Source organism: Ostrea edulis, chromosome 1 (assembly GCF_947568905.1).
Source record: "Ostrea edulis chromosome 1, xbOstEdul1.1, whole genome shotgun sequence".
Lineage (NCBI taxonomy): Eukaryota > Metazoa > Mollusca > Bivalvia > Ostreida > Ostreidae > Ostrea > Ostrea edulis.
Genome location: NC_079164.1, coordinates 61,357,704 through 61,383,100, shown reverse-complemented (window position 1 = coordinate 61,383,100; position 25,397 = coordinate 61,357,704). Strand labels below are relative to the sequence as shown.

The 25,397-nt window shown below is 33.4% G+C and overlaps 1 protein-coding gene across 4 annotated transcripts; it reads left to right on the top strand.

Annotated features, from left to right (window-relative positions):
* Position 1: 1 nt before the first annotated feature.
* On the top strand, positions 2 to 25,397 carry LOC125648626 (uncharacterized). 4 transcript variants are annotated; one of them, XM_048875637.2, is made up of 15 exons: positions 2 to 194; positions 8,920 to 9,063; positions 9,675 to 9,856; positions 11,454 to 11,518; positions 12,243 to 12,649; positions 15,320 to 15,401; positions 16,785 to 17,139; positions 17,251 to 17,358; positions 17,479 to 17,566; positions 17,875 to 17,907; positions 19,799 to 20,068; positions 20,368 to 20,588; positions 21,748 to 21,930; positions 22,481 to 23,367; positions 23,672 to 25,397. In XM_048875637.2, the coding sequence occupies exons 1-15, from the start codon at positions 179 to 181 to the stop codon at positions 23,808 to 23,810; spliced, it is 3,180 nt and encodes a 1,059-aa protein (XP_048731594.1). In that variant the 5' UTR covers positions 2 to 178; the 3' UTR covers positions 23,811 to 25,397. The 4 variants fall into 4 exon arrangements, with proteins under 4 accessions (XP_048731594.1, XP_048731596.1, XP_056011716.1 ...); XM_056155741.1 differs by lacking the exon at positions 2 to 194 and adding an exon at positions 8,639 to 8,822; XM_048875639.2 differs by lacking the exon at positions 17,875 to 17,907.

Sequence of the window (25,397 nt, the reverse complement as noted above, 5' to 3'; positions counted from 1 at the left end):
TCATTTATATTGGCTATTAGTGTTAAAGAGGTAAATATACTCCGCTCACTGGTCACGTTATCTCCAGCTGTTTTAGAACTTATACGAAGGTGTGCAAACGGAGTATGTGACAGTAAAAACTAAATAGAAGGATGAAATGTAATTGCATAGTTTTATTCCGTGAATTCATACAATTCTGATGGATAAACTTGAAGGTGAGTGTCACTTTTTAAAAGTACAATTATTGACTTATTTTATTACCTGAATACAATAGTAGTCCTTGCTATACATTGCATGCTATGACCATGTCAATAATAGTGACACTATGGTCACCATATATTTAAAGTATTGATAAATAAAAATAATTTGCAAAAAGTAGACAACCAGGGAATGCAAATCAACAATTTGCAAACTATTTTTAAGAGTATTATGGTAAAATAAAAACTTTTAAAAAGTGTAGTGAGGTGATCAAAGGTAACTAATATTCCCTTTGACATGGAAGACTTGTCACAGTTTCTTTCCTAAGGCGTATCTTAATTTCTCTGTGATTATTTTCCCTTGTATTTTAAGGGACATGTTACTACATAATAAATACATGGCATTGACTTTTAAGTTTTATACAAACTTATCACTTAGATGTAAATTGTACTGCCTGGTATAAGAAATCACTCAGCTTAACTGCCAAGTAAGCTTTGTGTTGAAAATGATTTCATAATAATAAGCTATCCACCTTGCCCTGAAGAAATTTCCATTTATCTTCATTAAGCGATGCATAGCTAGACATCTACAAACAAATGCAAATAAGTATGTTTTAAGTGACTTTGGGAGTATAATGATACAGTATATGTACATTTGCAATTTTTATGATACGTAGACAATTGATTTTAATGTTTTGTGGAGATTTTTTTGAATAATGATTTATGTGACATTTGTTTAAAAAAACTAATTTACATCTGTTATGGTTTTCTGATGGGTTTTTTTTTGGTTGTGTTTTTATTTTTTATTTTTTTTGTTTTGTTGTTGTAGTAGATGTACTTGGTTTAACTTTAGTTTAGTCTATTTTTCATTCATTACTTTGTGTGTGTGTTATTTTAATATAGTATATTATAGTATATTTGATTATGATGAAGGATTCGATTTGTGATCTTTGAGACTTTGATTCGTAGGTTAATAATTACATAAGTATTTACTATTAATCCCACTTTTGAATACCCCCCCCCCCCCCAAAGCAAATGATACGATAAGATCACAATCCACAAAATCAACACTCCTCTCTATTTCTAATTTCTCTCCATGCATACATATATACATGTGTGTGTAAGAGTGTTAGAAAGAGGAGAAACAGAAACTTGAGGAAGGGAAAAAAAATAAAAAATACACTTGGTGACATTGGGAGCAATAAACCAGCACAAGAAAGATTATTTATTGTGACCCTGTCCCGAGGATGTTTTTCCATGTGTGGTAGTATTGGTCCAATGACTTGACATAGAAGGTGTTAAGATCTAAAGCTTCAAAAGGTTAAAATTTATTAAATCAGCTACCCAGCCTTATTTTGAGTTAATGATAGGGCTTAAGCTTTAGTGGTTTGGATGGGAAAGGTAGTAAAAAAAATAAAAGAATGTGAGGATTAACTCTTTCTGCCATAGTTACTTAACTGTGGAAGTTCTTACTCAGCCAAAATTAGATTTGCTTGACAGTTATGGAATTGATTGTAAATCAGGTGTATGTGGGTCGAAGTGTCTGATAGGAAATAAACCAACATTAATATCTAAATGAAAGGTATTCAGGAGGATATTTTAGCAGACTGGTCATTTTAACCTGATTTTCTATAGTGTGTTATCTTGGAGCATGTAAAGAATTACTTGGGGGGTTTTTTAATGACAAAAAGTGCTGCTTTTTGGATTTTTCAGGAAGTGTTAAAATTTATCAAATATTATCCTACCATGCATATTTTGCAAGAAAACTCTGGATTCTGTCTTTAGTGAAAAAATACATGCAACGTCCTGTGGTTGACTTTACTTTACCTGGGATAAACCACATGTGACACATCAGCTGTCACAGATTAAAACATGAACTACATCTCAAATTTAGTTCAATGTAGGTATCTGGTTCCACTTTATGAAATATTTCAGAGGGTTTTTATTTTTTGTGCAGTCTATTTACTGGCAATGTCTTTTAAACAAAGTGTTTTAATTAGATTTGTCTATTGTTTACCTTAATATCAATATTTTTATTCTTCATCGTTTGTGTGATCATGTTTTGATAGAATCATTGAATGGTGAATCTTTAAATTTTCATGTTTCAAAATAAATCTGTAGGAATTTATATTTGAATCATACTTGTACACAATCAGATTCTTTTCTTCACAATGTGATATGTATTTGCCATTTTTTAAACTAGGATTTTTAACACAGGGTCTTTAGTTGCAGATTTCATTCTGGCTCCAAGACCATAAACTGAGAATAGACTTAAGTTAAAATTTTAATTAGTTATATACATCTTATTTATCTAGCTCAGGTGTTTAAAAAAAAATGCAGGTTTATCAAAAATTCAAAATCTTCTTCAGGGATGAGAAACTTTATCGATAAAAATATTTCATGTGCTTCAGTTTTGTATACACATAATTTTAATCAAACACTTAAAAATACATTTATCTATATTTACAACACAAACTATATCCAAGTGTAAAACTAAAATGAAAAAAAAATGTTTACAACTACATCACATTGTCAACCTTTGATTGTATTTGCTTGCATATTGTAAATAATTTATGCAGTTAACATTGACCCTTAATTTTTATGGGAACTTTGATGGTCCTTCTATATAACACCTTCTTCGTTTACGAGGGTAAGGTTGTGGCATTTGATTTCTTTGTTCCACAAATCATATCAGAGATAGACTAAGCAATTTGCAACATACCTCTAGATACAAACTTGATGTACTTCAATCAAATGTTATGGACTATTACATATTCACCTGTGTGTTTACCTTTTCAGGTGTTGATGTTTATTATCAATTAAGTTTAGACAAGCTCTGTTTAGGAAATGTTATGTCTCAAGCACCAGCTACCATGTATCAACAGTTACATAACAGAGATTTAAGGGATGCAGTTAAGTTTCAATGGACAACTTACATTCAATTCTTTTATTAACCATTACATTTAAAAATCAGTTTTGGAATGGAAAAGATAAGATGGATTAATTTATTTTATTGACATCTCAGCAAACAGTCTCTCTCTCTCTCTCTCTCTCTCTCTCTCTCTCTCTCTGATTGACCACAGTCCCACAGAGAGGCCTACTAATGGGTTATCAGTGGATATACCATAATACCAAGTAAATGGTTGTTTTTATGACAATAATTTGTAACACACACCATCTGCAGTGGGGCTATTGGAGATCAATATAAATAACCAATAATGGTAGTTATAAGAGTGTTTCATTTGAGAAAGCTGATATCTTATGTTAAGTCCCCTGGTTTCACTTTGTCGTTTATAATTAGTCACAAGGAGCAGTGTTACCCAATACAGAATTGTTTATATGTTTCAATTTCACTCTTTCTCCTGTTATGGGGATCAACATAGAAATTTATTGCCATCTTTTTATAAACATCTGACTGATTAATGCAGAAAATCTTGTACACACAGCTATCATCTGTAAGTTTTGAAACTTGCAGACTCTTTTCTCAAAATGTGACAGAATGCAAATACGCTGCACTACTGGGAAAGAAAAAAAGAATGATAGAATATTTTTTATATCTGTTAGGCAAAAGTGAAATATGTTTGAGATTTTTAAAGTTTAACATTACTGAAATTATGAATGCAATTAAATCTCTAGAGCTTAAGAAGGATTGCTTCCAAATCTATGTAAATGAACTCAATTTTTCACTTCATTGAAAATCAGGCAATCTGATCACAAAATCTGTGACAGTTCACCTATAAAGGGACAAGATCATGAATCTGAAATTAGTTAATATCTTATCAACTCACTGACTTCTGACAGGAACTGAGGAAGAACTGCCTCACACTGGGCATGAATGGGTTGCGGTTGCAGTTATCTGTGTATTTTTAATCGGATATTGGGGTATTTCTAACTGAACACCTGGGCGTGTAATCTTTGTGACCAGTACAGGTGTCATAGGTGCATTGACTTGTAATTTTGTCTCCCTATTCAGGTGAGATCTACCTGATTTTTGTACACAGGTAGATAATAAGATATGGGTATTGTGCATACTGTGGAGAAAAATAAATCTCATTGTGGATGTGGTTTGTAATTTTATCTACCCTGTTGATTTAAAAGTTGACCTATCATGAATTTATTGACAAACTTGGGTGCCATTCTCATCTGAAAAAGACATACTAAGATTGAAAATCATTGACCTGGTTGCCATTAGAAATGAGAAACATCGCTTAGTTAAAACAAAATTTTGATACATGTATTTTTAAAGTACTTTCTACAAAGGTGCATGTGTTGGTAAATTTGATACAGACCACAAGGGTAAAACTACTTGGATGAGAATGACACATAGATATGTATACAATGTGAAAGTGACAAATTATTATCACTCTCAGGCAAGAGAGAGACCAGACTTTTCAGTTATGTAACAAGTTCTCTTTTTCTTACTTTCTCTCTCACATCCATCATTACTAATATAAAGGTTCTCTCTCTCTCTCTCTCTCTCTCTCTCTCTCTCTCTGGTTTGACATCTCTATTGTTCAATGTATCTGACTGGTTAAGTTTGTATAGCTGCTAAATTTCAATAAACTCTCATTGACCGCTACAGTTAACAGCTGGTAGGGTTATCATGGTTATCCGAGTTTCCCCATCGGGGCCTGGTCCCTTTGTGAAATATCAGTCTTTTTGTAGATAAATAATGAGCTGCCACCTTAACATGTACATTTATTTTGATGAAGACATGCTACATGTCTCGTGCCTCTAATTAACAATTAAGACACTAGTACAGGTTTTTTTTTTATATCTCTACTTCAATGTATGCACACATGCTATACTTGGTACATTTCATTTTCATGCATGCTTATTGCAGATTTTCGTGCACAATACATGTATGTGTAACAGATAGACCATGAAGGTAACTGTCTTTTATTAAAGACGTTGCTCCATAGATGATCCAATTTCAGTCATTTGGTTCAGTGACCTTGAATTTATACAGAAGATACATAGATAATGAGTGAAGTGTGAAATTGTCAGGAGATTGCATCACAAAATTTATCACCTCATAATTAGTTTAAAATATCTGAAGAATTTTCTAAGATCTAATTTGCACTCTTTGTGTGTTTGAACTCTTTCTGACAATGCTTTTCACAATCAGCTGATTTCATTAATATCTGAGGAAACACAAAGTTTAAGGGGGAAAAAATGTCATTTACTCATTAGTCATGTTATTGTCTGAAATTGCTTTGGCAGTGAATTTCTTTGGGTGTGGTTACTGAGCTTGATGTTGCAGAACAAAGCATGTAAACTAAATCTGAGAATTGTGCAATCACAAGTATTTCACTGGATATCAATATTTGAGGGAATGGAGGGAGGAGAAACAAGTCTTTCACTGGATATCAATATTTGAGGAAATGGAGAGAGGAGAAACAGGATACTAAAGCTTTTATATCCCATGTCAGATTTTGTCATAAAGGACTCTATATGATAATGGTTCTATTCACCTACCAAAATCAACAAATCTTAGTGTATTTTGTGCAAGAATTTTGGTACAACTTAGTTGCTATTCTTAATTTGATCAAAAGGACGTAGAACTGGAATTATGACATATCACAAACAACATGTTTTGCCACTGGTTTCTGTATTCGGACATAAAATGGCTTTTTGTTTATGCGAATTCTCTCTTAGAAAACATTGAGTGCATGCAGGCTTGGACAGACTTTATATTCACACCATGAATTATTTCTCTATTCAGTATACATACAGATTTGTGCTTTAATTGTCAAAGGTGCAGTATTCTATGTTTTCTGAAAGAAAAACTTTCAAAAAGATGAACATTTTTCACTTAATTCTATCAAACTTGAAATATTGTGGTATTTTAGATGCTATGTATTCCAAATGACTGTAAATTTCAGAGACAAATTATGTGAAATTGTATTTAAGATGATATCTTTTAGATTTTGTCTTTCTTTAATTTTTCAGATTTTGAGATTTATGGGGGCCTGGAAAGGGTGTTATCATTCATACATAGTCCTTTGCATAGAGAATGAATATATACTCCCCCCTCTTCTATAAACAGTAACATACTACAGTACTTACAAATATCTTTAAAAACCAATGAAAAAAACATGGACATAAAGGAAAGGTAGAATTTCATTTCTAGAATGCTGAAAGGCTGTTAATTTTATAATATGGGCCTTTTTTCCCATTTTCACCTAAAAGCCATGCAAAATGTAAGACAATAAATCACCAAGTTATTGCTTCTAAAACTATAATCTCCCTTGTGTTATATATATATATATATATATATATATATATATATAAGGAAAAAAAAGAAAAGCAAAGTGCTTGGCAGTCAGCACTTCTTGAAAGTGTTTTCAAAAGCATCAAAATGAAAGCACACAATTAAGAGATCAAGTGCTTTCTTAGTATACATAGCAAAGGCCTTTCTTTCCTTCTGAAATAGTTGTTAACCTTTTTACCTTCATTATAAATTGATTGTTGTAAAGGTAACAGTATATGTGTAACTGCTTTCTTGCATGACTTGAGATGCAGAAAAAGTAGATCAATCTTGCTGACATTTAGACAAATGACTTAGTGCTTGTTTATTTGTGGTTTATACAGACCAAGTATCTTTTACATTAAAAGGCATGCTGGAAGTCAGTGATCATTAATTTTGAACCTGCCGATTCACATCAAAATACATTTGTAATCATTGATTGAGGATCCTTGAAATCATATTTAAAAATTCAAGTTAAGCCTGTATGTTTTTTTATGTTCAGGAGCATGACTGAAAGGTTAATATGTATATTATTTATATCGCAAGGGAATTAATTAACAATATGTGCAGGGTCAGAGGAGTGCAGAAATGTAGAAGTATGATTACACAACTTGCAGATATTGCCAGGAATTTAAAAGTTTGTTTTATTCTAATATGATAAATACAAGGATTAAGTATTATTAAAACTTTCCCATTACATAGTCCAAATGGCATTTCGATGATGATGTGCTCTTTTTGTCTTCTTTTTGTTGTTGTTTAAAATGGGTGTAACGGCAAAACTGCTTATTTTAATGCAGGTTTCATGGGCTTATTTATCATCAACTCACCTATCATGCAGTATAACATTTACACTGTCCCACTATGCAGACTACAAGGAAGTATATCCTCTTTGCCATGTTATCAATATTGTAATGACCCCCCTCCTCCCCTAAGCTTCCACCCTATTTACTGCATAAGACCCATGTCACATCAATGTCACTCTGGGATTAATGGCTTGAGCATTTTAGGTGGGGGAAAAATTGGCATACATGTGCAATAATTCATTGACCTGAACTTTTTATTTGTAACTTTCTGCAGGTGCAGGACAGTTCCACACTGTTCTCGGTAAGTTGGTGGAATAGTGAGTGGTCATCATATATCTGGGCCACAGAGACTTGAAGTAAAATTAATTTCTTAACACAAGATACTTCAGAACTAAAGCATAATTTATTTTTATATTGCATATGGTTGCCAACGTTCTTTTAAGAGCACACACCTGTTAAAAAGAATTCATTCCCAGAAATTGTAAATAAATTATGATACAGAGATTAACTACACACATACATTTTTTAATTTGTATATCATGTTTCTCAGGATAATCTGCTTTTCATAGTTCATTCAGAATTCAGATTGTGCTTGACTTACAAGAACGTTTTTAAACTATTTAACTCAAGTGGATTTCCTAACTTCTTAGTGACATAATCGTAAAGTCCTGAGTACTTCACTTTTCATGAATTCCTGATATTGTATTGAGGAGATTGCAGAGAGACTGGAAACGCTTGTAAATAATGTTATGTAGAAGATACTATAAAGACCTGACGCCTCATTAATCATTCAAACATTAATGTAATATTGATTGATTTTTACTTACAGGCATTTAGTTAAACATTTTTATAGACTACAACTCCTTAATACCCAGGTGTTTATGAATGGACAAACTCTTCACATGTAATACATCACAATAAATCATAATTATGCATTTCAGATGTTCACAGATATAATTTAGATGTTAAGAAATGTAAATTCATAATTCATTATGTTTAAAAAAAACTTGTTTATTGGTTAATTGAGTTTTCCCATTTTTCTTTAGGAAATTTTGATTTATTTGAACACTCCAAGCTTCTTAAAAATTGTCCATAACATGAAGAGTACATGTATAAGTAAATCTTGGCTCAGACTCAAATGCCATTCCATTCTGTATTGAACTGAGTAAATGTTACTTATGATTGACACTGGATGTATACTCTCCATTGCTCTATCTCGTATCACTTATTACTTAGATATAAACTAGATTTGACAGCTATGTCAATGGTAGCAGCTCTGGTTTTATCAGTCAGGAAGAATTTTGATAAATAGAAACACCTTACAGATCTTTCTACTCCAAACATTTCTTCATTTCACTGGGTGCTCTTCTTTTATGATGTCAGTACATCAGGAGATAGTCAGCAGCACACTACATAAAGTTTGTTAACAAATTCTATTCAAAGATCACAGATTGCTTGGCAGTCTGACAATTAAAACTGCTAACTAGATTCTCTTGAGGAAAAGAAAATTATACTCTTTTTCTCTACCTGGTGCAATGGCTGCTAGATCTAATAGGCCATTGTGTTCTGTCGATTGGAACCTCCTGTGGATAGGTACAGTGGTAATCAACATGGAAAAATTATGACATTTTGAATGATGGATATTGTTAAAATCTAATTGAAAACGGATTTTTCCATTGCTATTTTTCAGAGCTGCTTCCTGGAATTGAAGAATTTCTGTGTCAAGACTTGGCGAGAGAAAAGTTGTCGGAGGAAACTGAAAACAAGCGACTGTACTATCTGGAGAGACTTGATATTTTAAAATTACCTCCAAGTGTCCCCCCACGATTAAAAGGTAAGGTCCCACTACGTGATCAAAATGGACACCACAAGACATTTCAACTGACACACCACAGAAACGTCTCTTGACACAAGAAATTAAATATCTATGAAGTAAATGACATTTTAGGCAGATTTGAGAAAAAGTGAGCTCTACACGAATGTCAGCACCTAATTCGTGAAAAAATTTCTGTTATTAACATATATGATACGACTTGATTAAAGAGAGCAAATGAAGACATTAAAAATGGAACTTTGTTGTCCAGAAGTTAATAGTGTAGTCAGCTGTAAGGATAATAACACTGACAGTTATTTCAAGGTAGTGAACAATGGCTCATGGTACTTTAATGTCAATCATGGAACTGCCCACCACACAGTGTGGGGGTTCTCATAAGAATAAGATGTGTGGAGCTAATATGTCTGTTACCAATTTGTATATCACTGTGGTTTACTAATCTCTACCTTTGAGCAATATGAGTTGACAGAAAAAACCATGCACAACTTTGTAAACACACATAATAAGAGTGTTTTTCAATGACCTCAGGTGAAAAATATCTCATTTAGTTTGTATCTGCTATTTGATATGCATTTGATGTTTCAAATTCAAAATTTACTCTTTACTTGCAGTGCCTGACTTTGGGGCCCCCTTTTCTCCTTCTCCCACAAAAGCCACAAGTGACCTGAAGTCCCCAACACTCAGTCACGACCACTTTCTGTTTGATTCTCAGGAAAACGACTTTGCTGCACATCAGAGAGAAATTTCACGTTCATTTATCGCCCCGGAGGAACTAGAGGCTATAGAGGGAAAGGTGTGTTTTAGATCTTTTATTTACAAACATGCACATCACACACATTAGAAGATCAAAGAAAATGTCAGACAGACAAGTTCAATTTGGAACATTTGTGTCAGTTAAGCTTATACTGTTGTGTAAGTTGAATATTTACATCTTTGTGAAAGATGGTGTAAACAATGTATTACCAGTTGGAAGTTTGAAATGCAGGCTTAAAAAAATTAAATTTATATCAGCACAAAGTTGTATCCTTTCCATATTTGCCTGTCACTTTAGGAAGATGGATCTGTGGACTTCAAGTTTTACTTTGCAATATTCCATAAAAATTTCTAAAATATTCTGAGACTGATCAATCATTTGGGGGATGAGCCTTTGTAACTCGTCTGTCTGTCTTTGTAACCAGACAATCTATCATGGAGGATAGAGCTGTGTTATCCATCCCTTTGTGGTCTTGATTATTTGTTATCAAAATATAGTGTGCTTCTGTACTAGATTCTACATCAGGATTATTTTCACTCTCAGACATCCTATTTCTCAGACATCCTATTATTTAACAGCATTGGCTGTCAACTAGGGTGTAAAAGGTTTTTTTTTTTTTTTTTGTTTTTTTTTGTGAAACGTAAAAATGAAGAAAAATAAATCTAAAAGGCCACGTCCTTAAATTGAATCTGATGAAAATGTAAAATTTCTCTGGAATGATTTACTACTATAATGTTTCTGCCATTGTTTGTGTATAAACAAAAGAAATGTTAATCTCAATATTACAACAAAAGATTGCAAGATGTATGAATTTCAATATGTCATTTTGGTATTAAACAATTGGCAAATACGACTTTTGCAGCAGATGTCCCTTTAAATATATAGCTGATATATCTCCTAATTTAAGTACACTTCGTAAATAACTTCAGGGTTCCTGCATAAATCAACATGTATACATATTGGCTATATCAAATTGAAGCACGTCAGTTTAAAGTAATTACACATATCAAATTGGCATATTATTGCATTATCACAAACAATTAAACATAATGATAATTCAAAATGATTTCATTTTGATGTCAATACAGACTTATGACAGAGTTTAGTATAGAACACCCAAAATATAAAAGAAAATTGTATTGTAAATGATTCCTTTCTCCTGCATAATTTGATAATGGTTTTTTCACAAAGAGAGTGACCTTCAAATTTTGTTCCACTGTGTTTCCCCATTGAAGTGTTTCAAAAATTCTTTATGTGAGAGATTTGAAGGAGACCTCCTGAGAAAGGACCAATAAGAACACAGACGATGTAATGGAAAGCAGCGAGACTGTCGTGGGAACATGATAATATCAATACTATTACACACTGACGTCTTGGTCAGCCAAGTGTTTTAATTCAGATATCATCAAAATAGGTTCGCTTCATTTGAGATGAATCCCATTTTGGTCCCCATTGTAGCATTTTCTAATGTGAATGCCACATTGTTACAAACAGATTTTTTCAATGAAACATTATTTGATTAAATTAATGGGGGTTTTAAGTTGCTTTCATTTTTCTGATTATTTCTTTGAAATTTTTTGTTGCCAGAATTTTTTCAACCCACTAAGTATGGTTTTTTTTTTACTCTTGTTAACAGGAGGTAAAAGTGTATGATGATATTGATCTGAATCACCCAGAAGGAGACACACAGAAGGAACACAAGTCAGTATGCAGTACACAGTTTATTTTTCTTTAGATGCTTTGTATATGCTGTATGTAAAAAGTTTCACTTGTCGAAGACAAATTTTCCCATTAACTGATTTAAGGAGGTACTCTACATCGTCATAATGGCTGACTTCCTTTTAAAACATAGATGAAAATATAAATATCAGTAATATTTGTCTATTCATTTAAAAAATCATCGCCTTGCTGAGTAGCTCAGTAGGTTAACATGTTGACTGCTGAATTGTAGATCATGTGTTCGAGTTCAGCAGGGGTTTTAAATTTTTTTCAGATTGCTTTCTACTAGAACTGCACTTTTTTACTATAAAGTAAATTTGAAAGTTTTCAATTTCAAAATATTGTTGTAGATGTCCTCCACTTTTAATCAGATCCATTTTAAATTTCTTTGGTGTACGTAGCATACCTCCTTAAGACCTTGTCATATTTGTATAACTTTATACTGTCAATTTGCACAACTTGATACAGTAATAAGATATGCTTGAAAAGACTGTTTATCTCAGGAATTTTGATACCAATATGTAAACTTGGATTTCAGCTAGTATTTTGAAAAAGATGAAATTATTTTAGATCTTTTAGGATTCTTAAAGGTGTTTGTGTTGATGCCTGACAGGTGCTCATTTAGACAGAGTGATATATTATCTGAAGTAAAATGCAGATTCACGCAGTGTACTTTTCTTGAGCCTACCTATATTCTACGTTACAGTGAATCCAAAAATAGTGATGACACAGATTTGTATGAGATTCCAGTCATAAAGAATGCTTCCTCAAATCTCGATCAGTCTGCTGAGTCGGGAGGATACGAAGAAACTAAGTCTCCTGCCCAGGATGACTACGCCACCACAACTAGTATCCAAGAAGAACAGTCTCAAGAAACTATACCACCACCTCTTCCCCCTAGGAGAGAAAAATCTGAGCCCCCCTCACAAAAAGACCAGTCCATTTCAGAAAATACATTCCCTGTCCGGCCAGATCCCCCTGAACGCCAGTCCTCCATTAAAGGAAATAGACCACCTGACCTCCCTGCCCGTCCCAACCTCCCAACCAAGTCTGAGATTTACAATATGGCAGAAAAGAAAGATGAGAGATCTGAAGGGAGTTTAGATCTGACAGGTAAAAGGAAAAATTCCCTTTTAGACATGCTTGAGGTTTGATATTTCAAATTAAAATATTTTGTGTTTTATTGCCTTTCTTTGAAATGTCTAGATTTATAAATTTCTTACTGATACTTCCTGTTTGCTTGAGATGGATGGTGATGTAGAAGGTACCCTTTCCATCCACTGGATACATTTGACTGAATATCGAATTATGTTTAATTCTGGGCCAAAAGTTCCCTGTCTCAGCATTTATCATCCGCTAAATTTTGTCAAATTGTCCAGTTAGTCATTCTCAAAAATTTTAACCTGTTACATAACTGTAAATACTTCAGGCTTCATTTTTGACATGCACATTTCTAGTAACAATAACTTCATTGGATGTTCCAGAACTAATGTGCCATGTTGAAAAAATAAAATACCTCGCTATTTTTTGGCCAAGAACAACCCCATTTTTAAAAAAAATAGTATTGTCCTCCAAAAGTGCTTCTTCATTGTAATGGAAAATGTTGTATTGTTATCTTTTCGATGTATAGATCATGTGAATTATATGTGGTGGATCAATTTGCCCTACATATGTATTTAGTAAACAAAATAATTGATTCGACATATTCAAAGCATATTTGTACTCCCTGTTTTGACAGCCTTTGATGCAACAAGTGTGATATTTTACTATTCAGAGCAGTATGAAATTATGAATTTAAAGTAAACATCATTTTACCCCAAGGTCAGTGTAATTGTCCCATTTCACCAACTACTGCATTGTGGTTAACCATGGTACAGGTAAATTGATGGGGGGAGGGGATGAGGAGGGGGGCTACAGCAAGCAACATTTATCATTTAGCATGGATGGAGAATTAATGATTACATAAAAAACTTGGGAGTTGACAGCATTTGAATTTTTCCACCATAAAATCTGAGAACGCAGGTATGATTTTGGCCTTTAAAGCCACAAGTCTTTGATTATCCATAAAATCTGCACTTGGTAAAGCAATTTGGTGCGTCAGAAATCTAGAGATTATTATGTAATTTCCAATTGTAGAAAAGAATAAGACCATGGTTTGCATCGTGATTGTTTTCATTCGAAATAAAGAATTCATTGGTAAACAATGAAAGAGATAAACATGCGAATAAAAAAACCTGACACCTCAGTGGCAGAAATTATTCAGGTGGAGTGCTCAAAATATAGAGCTTAAACACATGCTCTCAGGGGACACAAGATTCAACCTTGAATAAATACATTAACATTTTCCTTTGATAAATATGTTTTAATGTTAAAAGGGATCCCAATCACCAGAATAGTGACATGTAGTTCAGTTGTTATATTTTTGTTCATAAATGTCTTCTAATGGCATTCACTTGTGCTTGATTTAAAAACTACAGGAACACAAATGAAATAATTTGGTAATATTTTTGGAGTCCAGAATCTTGAAATGCATTTAACTAGCTGTCATCAGATCATGTATGAAAATAATAGAAAAATATTGTGATAAGTTTTAGGGGAAAACATCATTAAGCTTTTAAACTTGTTTTTTAAGAAAATGCTTTATTTTTTCTCGTGACATGGTCTGTACACTTGATAAACACTATGAATTATGATATCTGTGAATGACCTTCACTCCAACTAAACAGGACATTTTCAAGTCATTATGAGGAAAATTTATTACCACTGTAAAAAGTTAACATATTGCCGACTGGATGGAGAAAGGAAGATAGAAAGTCACGTGATTGTAAATGCTTTTTATTTAAACAATTGGTTTTAGCACCTACGCCCATCTTAATGAATTCATTGTGCCAAGCTAATACACCATAATTATGTGCTTTTCTTAAACAGCAAGATATTAATCTGTCAATTATCATGCATTTTTTAAAGTTTGTGGAAAAGTTTAATGCAATCATGAAGATTCAAATTATTGTTTTGCAGCGAATAATAGAAATCACCTTAAATATAGTGAAAACATTTATATCGACCTAGTGAAAATTCTTTAGTGAGAATTTACTAGGAGTTGGATGAACACTAATTTATTAGAACATTTAGATTAGTATTTGGAGGAACACTTGTTCATTAAGTGATTGACTATTTTTACTTGCAACACTTGTAATTAGACATTTTATAAGAAGATTTCAAATTGTGTTCTCCTTTCATATTGTAAGAGAAATATCCAAAGAACTCTTCTTCATTTATTTACCTGTACTAGTTCATACCTACTGTTTATAGTTTATATATATAGAGTGGAATTTAATGCAATCCAGGTAGATTTAATAAGAGGTGTTTAGAGTTTGTGCAAGGTGACAAATGTATTGTTTGTGTCTTTGCATGGTTAGGGATGAGTAGGTGCAGTCTTAATTCTGTCTCTGTTGTCACTAGTGGGGTGCCTGCTTTTATTCAAATGCAAATGAAAGTATGTTTTCACAATGTGTCTCAAGTAGGCTCTGGGTTTCATAATCCTCATATTTTGCGTCATTTATAGGTTCATGAATTTGATCAGGAGAATATTTTAACACAATGAAATGTTAAATTGATATCAAATTTATAAGGAATATGGCTGCATGATTTGTCATGAGCTAGAAATAGATAGTCTGACTCACCATTTGCATTTATGCTTTTAAAATTAGTTTCACAATACCAGTTAATACTTGTGAACTTTAATTTTCTTGAAATTTGAACTGGGGATCTGTTTGCTTGTAGATGAAGCAGAATTGACTTCCTATGAATCATGTAATGAAGATGACCAAGAGATTGAGAGCAAACTGAATATCAAGCTTCCTAAGTATGTTCCACATTTACATGTATGCCCCGGGTTTGACAGATACACTAGTCCTGTAGTACATATTTATAAAAAAACAAAACAATTTGTATACTCAGTCTAGTATATTGTGCAATTAATTTCCTTTATCTCTCAACTGTCTAGGTTAAAGTAAAACAACCCGTTTGGGCAAATAACCATGATTTATATACACAACAAAGTCAAAGCGTATGACAAAATAAGTACATAAAGCAAAACATAAAGCGAAATCATGGTTAACCTAATCTACTTCTACATCATGTTATATAATAATTATAATAATAATAATAAAAACAACAACAAAAAACATAAAAACAAAAACAAAAAAATTATAGACACATTGCAGTAATTTCTTGTTTGGAAAAATTATGGTACAAAAACTGCCTAGACTGCGTGGCCTTGCCGATAAAGGTTGCGTGGCCTCTGCCCTTGATGAATTTTTCTAAAGTGACGCTTAACTCAGAATTTGAAATGCCGAAGTAGGAAAAGTTATGAACGTTGATTGGATAATTAAATTGTTATCATTTGAAATAAGATTATTAATAAATATGATTGGTAGAAAGGGGGGTCCCCCTAGAGGGCGCAATCAATTGTCCCTATAGGGGGGTGTCCTAGATAGATCAAAATAGTAACATATGATACTAATAAAAGACAACATTGGATTGGTTGATAAATATAGACGATAGGCATAGTTACCAAAAACCGGATGGGGCAGAGAAGTGTAAATTAATAGTCATTAAATTAACTTTAATAGTATGTAAACTCTTGTTAAACCAGCTGCCCAATGTTACCAGACATATTGGATATGGCAGATATGAATAATTTATCATTTCTTACGATTTCAAACAGTTTTGAAATTAACATTTTTCTATTTTTCAACATTGAATTTCACATCCCAGAGTTCTTCCCACACTCTATCCTTCATCACATGGTGAAACAACAGCTGCCTTTAGCAGCTAGTCTAGAAATTTTATTGTAAGATTACCAGTAGTGCATTTTAACAACCACTAGCTCAGTTTGCTTTAAAATTCATGATATATTAAACAGTGATATAATATTACTGGTTATAATGTGCATATTATTATTTTTTTAATTCTTTGGAAGGTTCTGAAATGAAATTTGTGACACAAGTAAAATTTCTCCTGATTGTGATTGGTCATGATTGTGATTGGTTATGATTGTGATTGGTCATGATTGTGATTGATCATGATTGTGATTGGTCATGATTGTGATTGGTCATGATTATGATTGATTGTGATTGATCATGATTGTGATTGATCATGATTGTGATTGATCATGATTGAGGTTTGGTCTTTTATGTGCATGCCTACAGGAATATCTAGTAACATAATCAAAACATAATTTTAGACCAATGAAAAAGAAGAAATCATCAAAACCTAAGATCAGTAGATCCTCCAAAGAATGGGATGTGACAATTCCATATAAATGCTTGGAGGATGTTACTCTCTCCGGGGAGCTGATGTACAAAGGGAAGTTATCATGGACAAGGAAGTTGGCTGCTCTTACAGATGGCAGGATGGTGTGTTACAAGCCTGAGAAGAGTGAGTCCAAGCCAGCTGTGGTCATCCAACTGACCGGTTATGAGGCTTCTTATCTGGAGAAAGAGAACCGGAAGGGATTTGATGTTCGTCTTCTTCATCCAAGTCTAGAAACTCATATGTTCTCTGTAGATTTTAAAGACTGGGCACAATTATGGGTAGAGGTAAAGAAATAGAAAATATTGGAAAGACTGAACAAGGCAAAATATTGCTTGTGTGATATTTTGAAGATAAATTCAATTCATCATAAGATATTAACCGTGTCTCTTCTACAGTACATGAATGCAATGAGTAAAGGCAAACCTCCCCCTGGACAGTACCAACACTTGACCAGAGGTTCCACATTTAATGGCACAGAAAATGGCAGGGTCTATGGCAGCAAGGTAGCAGTTCTTTGGATACTAAAACAATGAAAACTTGAAAGAATTCAAGCAGGTTTATGCTGTTGGCATCTTTAGACAAGTAATATGTTTGTCATTACTTAACTTCTTTATTTATTTAAGCCTGATCTTCGGAAATCCATCTCCAACATCTCCACCGAGAGCAGCAACTCAGACACAGAGTACTCCTCCATGAAAAGGAAAAGTCGAAGTAAGCAGATTTTTTTTTTAACAGCGCACCATTATTATTTATATGTGTGTACTACACATACTAATATCACACAGGCATTGTGATGGTATGTCACTGCTGTTAATATCTAAGGCTTAGAACAACATTTTGTAACCAGACACATCGTATATTATTGGGACATACCTAATATGTTAGTTGATTAAAAAAAAAAACGATATGGAAATCACCTTTTACAATAAACCAAGCAATATATTTGAATTTTTATAGCGAGTTCAATGAGATAAATGAGCAAACTGGAGTGATTAGATATGGTTTTGTTTTCCTTTCAGGTCTCTTTCAGTTATTTGTGACAGGAGAGGAAGGTTTAAAAATGATTCTCTGCCTGTTGTTTCTTTATGCTTGCTTATCGTTTTTTAAGCTCCCTTTGTATCATATACCCATACCCTGCATTTCAATATTGCCTGACATTTTTCTGATTCCCACCAGAGCAGGGCTTTTGCATCTGTTGATAATTTATCAATACACTGTATATCGTATGCTTATATATTTGTTATTTAGGTGTCGATATTTAAATATTTTTTCATTGTTTTTAAAAGTGGATATTGTGCATTCATGTAAGATGTTATGAAAGGTGATACTGCAGCACTACTTAAAAGTGAAAAAGGTGCAAGGAATTTTCCCGTCTTTAAAGTGAATGCTATTTAGTGACAACCTCATATTTTGTTTTCGTAAGAAATCTAATGTACACAATGCCATAAAATTTGACAAAATGATGATAGGCTTTTCCTAGAGCACATAGCTTCTATTGTGTGTCGGGTCATAAACAGTGATTGTTGTTATATAATAAAGAGTGGCTGTTGTGGGGTATGAATAGGGTCCCAAGTACTGGTGACATTTTAATTTACAGTGGCATCTTAAACAGTAAAAACTGTCACATATTGGAAATAGAAAACTTTCAAATCTTAAGAAAAGAAGACAATGTGGCAACAGACCTGCCTGATATATCCCATGTAAAAAAATAAATAAATAAAAAGTCAGGTTGAGTAAAACTGGCTGATGACGTGATTTGCAGTTTGATTGAATGTGAATGACAGTCACATTGGTATGGGGGTGTTATTTTGATTTTGTTTTGTATTTGTGAAGTTATGTTGAGGTTACTTATTCAATTACAGATGAAATGTGCTTTTATATACATATACTCTTTCATTAGACAAACATGCCGCCGCCCCCCCCCCCCCCCCCCCCCCCCCCCCATTTAAACACTGTTGGTATTTCAAGTATGCTTCTTGTTTCACTTTAATTCCCCACCACAGCATTTATTTTTCCTTCATCTTTGCAATTGTGCCTGAAGTGACATAAAACATCTATGTAATACACATAATTTGGGTGTAATATGTATGCATTGCATTCACATGTTCTTAAATTTAATTAATCTGGTTTCATAATATCGGGCTTTTTCACAGAAAATTGGTGTTGTATCATTTTTTAAATGTATGTTTTTGGACAGACATTGTTACAGATTTAGACCATGTGTCATTAAAAGTATATGTTTGGCATGATGACAAAAAAGTGTTATTCATATTATAATCTTGAATGACACTGTAAGAATTTTATGTCTTGCACATTTAGTAAGAAATGGAGTGAAATTTGATTCAGTGCTGGCTTAGTACCAGTGCTAAAATGAATGGTTGTTTACCACCTTGGGTAACTGTACACAAATATATGCACAGTCACTAAAGTTATAGCATACATTATCTTCCTCATAGATTAGTGTATGTTTATTCCAGACTCTTAATAAGTATATATCTTATTAATCATTCACTTTATATCCCGAAATAAAACATTATGCAAAATTTAATATAAAGAATGCAATTTTTATGAGTATTTATGTTTTGATTAGGAAAATTAGATAATCACACAGTGATGTTATAATGAACCATATCATATCAACTAAGAATATTGGCCTAATAAGTAAAACTATTTGAAATATGCACTTGATGTATTCTTAATGCCATTTAAGCCTTATTTTGTGGGATATGATTTGCACTGGTACAGCTTTATACTGATAGCATTTAATCAACTTTAAAATTTATTGAAATAAGTAGTTTTGGAGTGATGCATGTTAAGCATTAAGTATATTGTTACGTTTATATACTAACAATGGTTATCGTTATATAAAGTGTAATGTAAGAATGCTGCTTTCTTTACCAAAAAAAAAAAAAAAAAAAATTCATGACAATTGCATTTTTCCAGAGGACAGACACAGAGTAAGCAGGATGGGGTCCATTGCATCTAGAGCAAGCTCATTCTTTGAATCCATTGGAAAGAGCAAGGGCAAGAAAATGGCTGCCTCCTTGCCAACCAGTAACAGCCTTGGCAACCTGGTGGAGACCGGAAGTGAAACCAACAGCCAACTTGACCTCATTATTCCTAAAGATAACACTGCCTACACAACAAGTTTCAATAAAAACATGTGTCATTCTATTGAAGATTTGGTCTGTGATAGAAATACTTTGTATCAAGGTAGGAACATTGGCAGTCCTTTCAAAAAATTCTGCTTTTGCATGTTCCAGGCATTAATATCATGCAGATCTGATTTCCTGGGAGCAGTGCATTTAGTATTTTGATATCCAATTTTGCACTTTCATTTGAGCTGATAGAAAGCTTGTCTTTAATTGTTTTACAATTGATGGACATGGTTAATATAATGATCCTCCCCCATGCATTTATTAGACAGAACTTGAATTGTGGGACAGTATGAGTCGGCTTCTGTATTCTTTTGACACCGTGGTAATTGTAGTGGGTGAATTGATGTTTTATAGGTTATCTGAATATCTACAGTAGCTTCAATAAGAGGAAGTGGGGCAAGCGGTGGTGTGTAGTGCGTGGCAATGTGTTCGAGTGTTACAGGGTGGAATCCAGCACTGTGTGTGAGCTACAATTCCCACTCCGCCCCTGTGTTCTGAAGCAAGCCATGGAGGAAACAAAGAGTGAACTAGGACTGATGATCTCAGAAAATGATAAAGAAAAAGTCACTGTTGAGGTATAAATTGAACTGCAGTTCTAATTTCTTTTATCATATTAAACTTATTTCATGAATGAATTCTTTGTCACAACTTTGTATGCAAGCTATTGTCAAATTAACGGTTAAAGACCGAGAAAATAAGCACCGCCTTCAAATTTACCTGGCCTATGAACCCTTGTCAATCAGGAGAAATTGAGCTTCACATTGGATGCAAGAAATTGATGGACATTTAGTTACTAGTCTTTGTGTATACCTTATCTATCTTATCAGGCGATCGAGGCGCCCGTTCAATCTTTCGATGCTTACCGCGTAATCCAACTGGAGAGGGAATTTTCCTGTAGAGATAGTCATACAATAATAGTAGTAAATTTTGCATACAATTACATCAATTATAATAGAATATAGTAGGGTATGCTTAGGAATGGGTACGATTGATAATAATTATTATGTATTGTTAAAATATAATTTACACAGACATTGATTTTATGCCAAACAGATTGATTATGAGTAAATACATTGTACGTTAAAATTTTGTTTACACTCATTTAAAAATTTATAAGCGTAATTTTCCCTCGAAACATGGCGACAAACGTGTATGTAACTGCAATCTTATTAAAATTAGACGTTAAATCCTCTCATATATTCGCATACACATGTATGTAAAAAAAAAAAAAAAAAAAAAAAAAAAAAAAAAAAGATGTAACTGTCAACTTATCAGAAGAGAAGTTAGCCGCTATAAGGGCTCTTTCTTGCGTATAATGGTTGGAATTAGGATCCAGAGGAAGAACAAATTCTTCATCAGGACCAGTTATCGAAGGAACTGTCGGAAAATCCGAATGTCCTGACTGTTTTTGTAGGCCATGCGTTATGACTACCATGAATTTTTCAATCTTACAAAAACGTACAGGTAATGCAGGTAACACTGGTAACACCCCGTGTATTTGGGACGGTATATACAAGCAAGGGTTTCCTTGGGCTTGGGGCTTCACATCTGCCTTAAATTAGCTCCGCCCCTTACTTAACTTACCTGAGGAAAACTGACCGGTTCAAAACCTCGGTCTTTAACCATTTTTAAAAATGCATTTAAGGAAAATAAACTGAACTATCTAAGTGTAGTTAATCTTCATTGCTACCCATTTTAGCAACATTCTGAGCAAGTTAAAACACACTTTTTCAGCCCTTAAATAGAGAGGACATGGCTTGCTGGCTGCGTGTGTTCATGAACCAGACGACAACAGATTTCCTGCCTGACGGACTGAGGGAATTCTGGGTAGATGATGAATCTCCATATCATGACATCCAGACAGACAACCTCAGCAGTCCCTTATCTGATGTCTTCCCTTACGATACAGTTGATGAGGTAAACTGACAAAAACCACTGAAATTAGAGATTTTACTGTGTGTGATTGATTGATTGTAATTGTTTAATGTCCCTCTTGAGAATTTTTCACTCATATGGAGATGTCACCATTGCTGGTGAATGGCTGCAAAATTTAGGCCTATGTTCAGTGCTTATGACCTTTGAGCAAGGAGGGATTTTTATCATGCCACACCTGCTGTGACACTGGACCTCAGTTTTTGTGGTCTCATCTGAAGGACCACCCCATTTAGTCACCTCTTACGATAAGCAAGGTGTACTGAGGACCTATTGTAACCCGGATCCCCACGGGAAACTGTGTGACAAAATATCCTCCAATTACTCAAAGTGTACATATTTTTGTGTATTTGAGATTTACTGTTTGGAGTAATCCAGAATCAGAGTTTCTATCGTATATGATAATGCATATGTATATAACTAGATAATTTCACATCTACAGCAATTAGAAATTAGCTCTCTTGCAACAGTACCAAAATGTTAATCCCACTTAAATACTTGTATGTTTCTATGATCTTCCCATTTCTTCAAATAGAAAACCATTTTGACTCATGCTGATACCACGACCTCGGACCCTGATGATTCTGTGATGTCACAACAATCTCATGCTGACCCTGCTAATGATAGTGCTATGTCAAATCCACGTGTTCCAGGGGAATTAACTGGAGAACTCTATACACAAGTGCAAAGAACTTCAAATGGACTTTTAGAGTCCAGGACTTCTAGCAGTTTAGATGAGGAATTCTTTAGTTCTACAGTTGTGAAAACAAATTTCTGTGGCAAATCCTCTTCAACTTTATCCAGAATCACGAAGTCTTCTCACAACGGTTCAGTTATGACAAAGACATTTACACATTCCTTCAGCACTGGTTTTCTTGGAGTTAATGACAGCAGTTTGTTCAATGAGATTTTGTCAAAGCTCAGTGAAAACCACAGACATGAATCAGAGGAGGACTCTGCTGAAAGGACTCCAACTGACACTGCATATAACAGTGCAGCAGGCTCAGAAAATAGTTCATTAGAACGCAAAAATAAGTTCGAGACAGACTCTTCAAGTCATTGTTCTACAGTAAAGGACTACGGGTCTTCCTGTGATGAGCTAGACAACCAAACTCCACATAGCAACATGGAATATCAAATCTCAATAGAAAATATGAATTCAAATGAAAAGGAACAAAATAGGAATGTTCAGAATACTTGGAATGGATTGGACAATAGTCCTGGTATATCAAATGCAATAATTTCCAGTGTTAGTAATACTCAGATAACAGACAGCTACTCCAAATCGAACAGGGACCAGTGTGATTCAGCCATTTTTGAATCCGACTCCTTCATGGATGACTTGTCTTGCGCTAGTCCTGATGCACTGAAGCGCAAAATTGAGCAACTACGTACTCATCTAGTGGAACTCAAACAGCGCAGGTAGGGATATCATATTCTAGTGGAACTTAAACAGTGCAGGTAGGATTATCCTATATTCTAGTGGAACTCAAACATCGCAGGTAGGAATTTCCTATATTCTAGTGGAATTTAAACAGCACAGCTAGGAATATCATATATTCTTGTGGAACTCAAACAGCGCAGGTACATGTAGGAATATCGTATATTTTTTGTATGCCTATATATAGTCCTTAACCACTGAAAAGCTCCCCTAAAATTGTTAAATAGTTGTCATTTGGCAGCTATATGTTATAGATATTCTAAGCAATAATTTTTATTTCAATAGAATCTGCCTTAGGGATCGTAAGCTGTGCTGTGAACCTAGCATGCAGAATCTACTGGAACAAGAGTACTCACAACTTGATGAAGAATGTCGAACTGTTACAGAAGAAATTCTGGCATTGGAGGGAAAATTAGAGCCATGAAAATATATATATATTCATGTATGGAATATTGTCTATGTACACAAACATTCCTGTATCAATTCCTATTGTAAATACTATTGGGGTAGAATATTATAATTAAGCATGCTGCCAGGGGTCCATTAAAAAGTCTCTACTGTTGGTACGCCTTTAGGGGGTTATTAGCCTTGTAATGATTAATTTTATATTCTGTAAAGTTTAACATCTGTAAAGTTAAAATTATTGTTTTTCAATAAAATGGAAATTGCAGAGGATTTTTTATGTTGGGTTAAGAGCAATCAGTTATTACATATCAAAATAGTTTTGATAAGAACACATACTCTATATACAAGTAAAAAAGTTCAGTGAAAAAGATTATCTTTATGGTGTGTATTGAATGCAAAAAGTTTACAGAAATTACTTGATTATTTTTTCTTACTGCTATACAACTCTGTGATATATAATTCTAAGAACTGATATTTTCAGTGATGATTGTTATTGAATTTTGTGGTATACAATTATGATATTGTTGATATTTATGATCAGTATCTTGTGATGACTGTCAAAATGCCAAAATAATATTTTTTTGTATAAAAACTATTTTGGGCTAATACATGTATATTGAATTATGTATACTTTCAGAAAATATGCAATTTTAATAAGTTATACATATACTTTGGAATACCAATGGTTGTGAAATTGTGATGTCAGAGACAATATGCACTGCATCAGCCAAAAATCATGTAGTTGTACAAGTTTTCTTCCTGATCAGTCTTGTATTTTACAGATATTTTATTACTTTGTGCTTTCAAGGTTGTGAAGTGCTTTGTATTTTATGACAAGAATGAAGACAATTATTTTTAATAGACATTTCTGTATATAAATGGCTCTAAATTTGCAGATTTATCTGTAATCAGAATTTTGCCCTGAATTCTAACCGAATTATGTTCAGAACAAATACTATATTTTCTTGGCTTAACTTCGGAAAATGTGGAAGTTTAAGGGATTATTAAATAAGGAAGTGGAAACCCAAACAGAAATGCGTATCACATAGTCAAACCAAGATTTTATTTCATATACTGTATTCAGAAAGGTTGAAATGATGCAAAAGAATTTAGAAACAGGAACAGAGAAATGGAAATGACACTGTGCTAAAATTTAACAATAGTCAGTGCTTTATAGTTGTATACTTATCATGGAAAATACTGAATTTCAAACATTTATAAAAACATTTTGAACTTGTAACAGTTTCAAATTGAAATGAAAGCAATGTCTTAGCTTAACAGAAGGATGTGTTTATCAGATAGAGTTATCTTTTTGTTTCAAACTATTTAAAATACTCAAGAAATTTGAAATTATTTTGTTTCCTCAACAGATACGATTCCTTGCAGTGGTTTCATTATTATCAACATCTTCCTGTTGTTGGGAAACAAAAGCCCCACATCTAAATAGCTGTCAATTTTAAATCAATATTATTATAGGACTTCATTTTGTACATTATCTATGAAATATATGAGAGCATTTCAAGAAATTTATAACAGAATAAGTGTTCAAAGATTGTGTTCTGCCACTTGATATGCACATGTAATATACATTAAAATGTGAAATTTT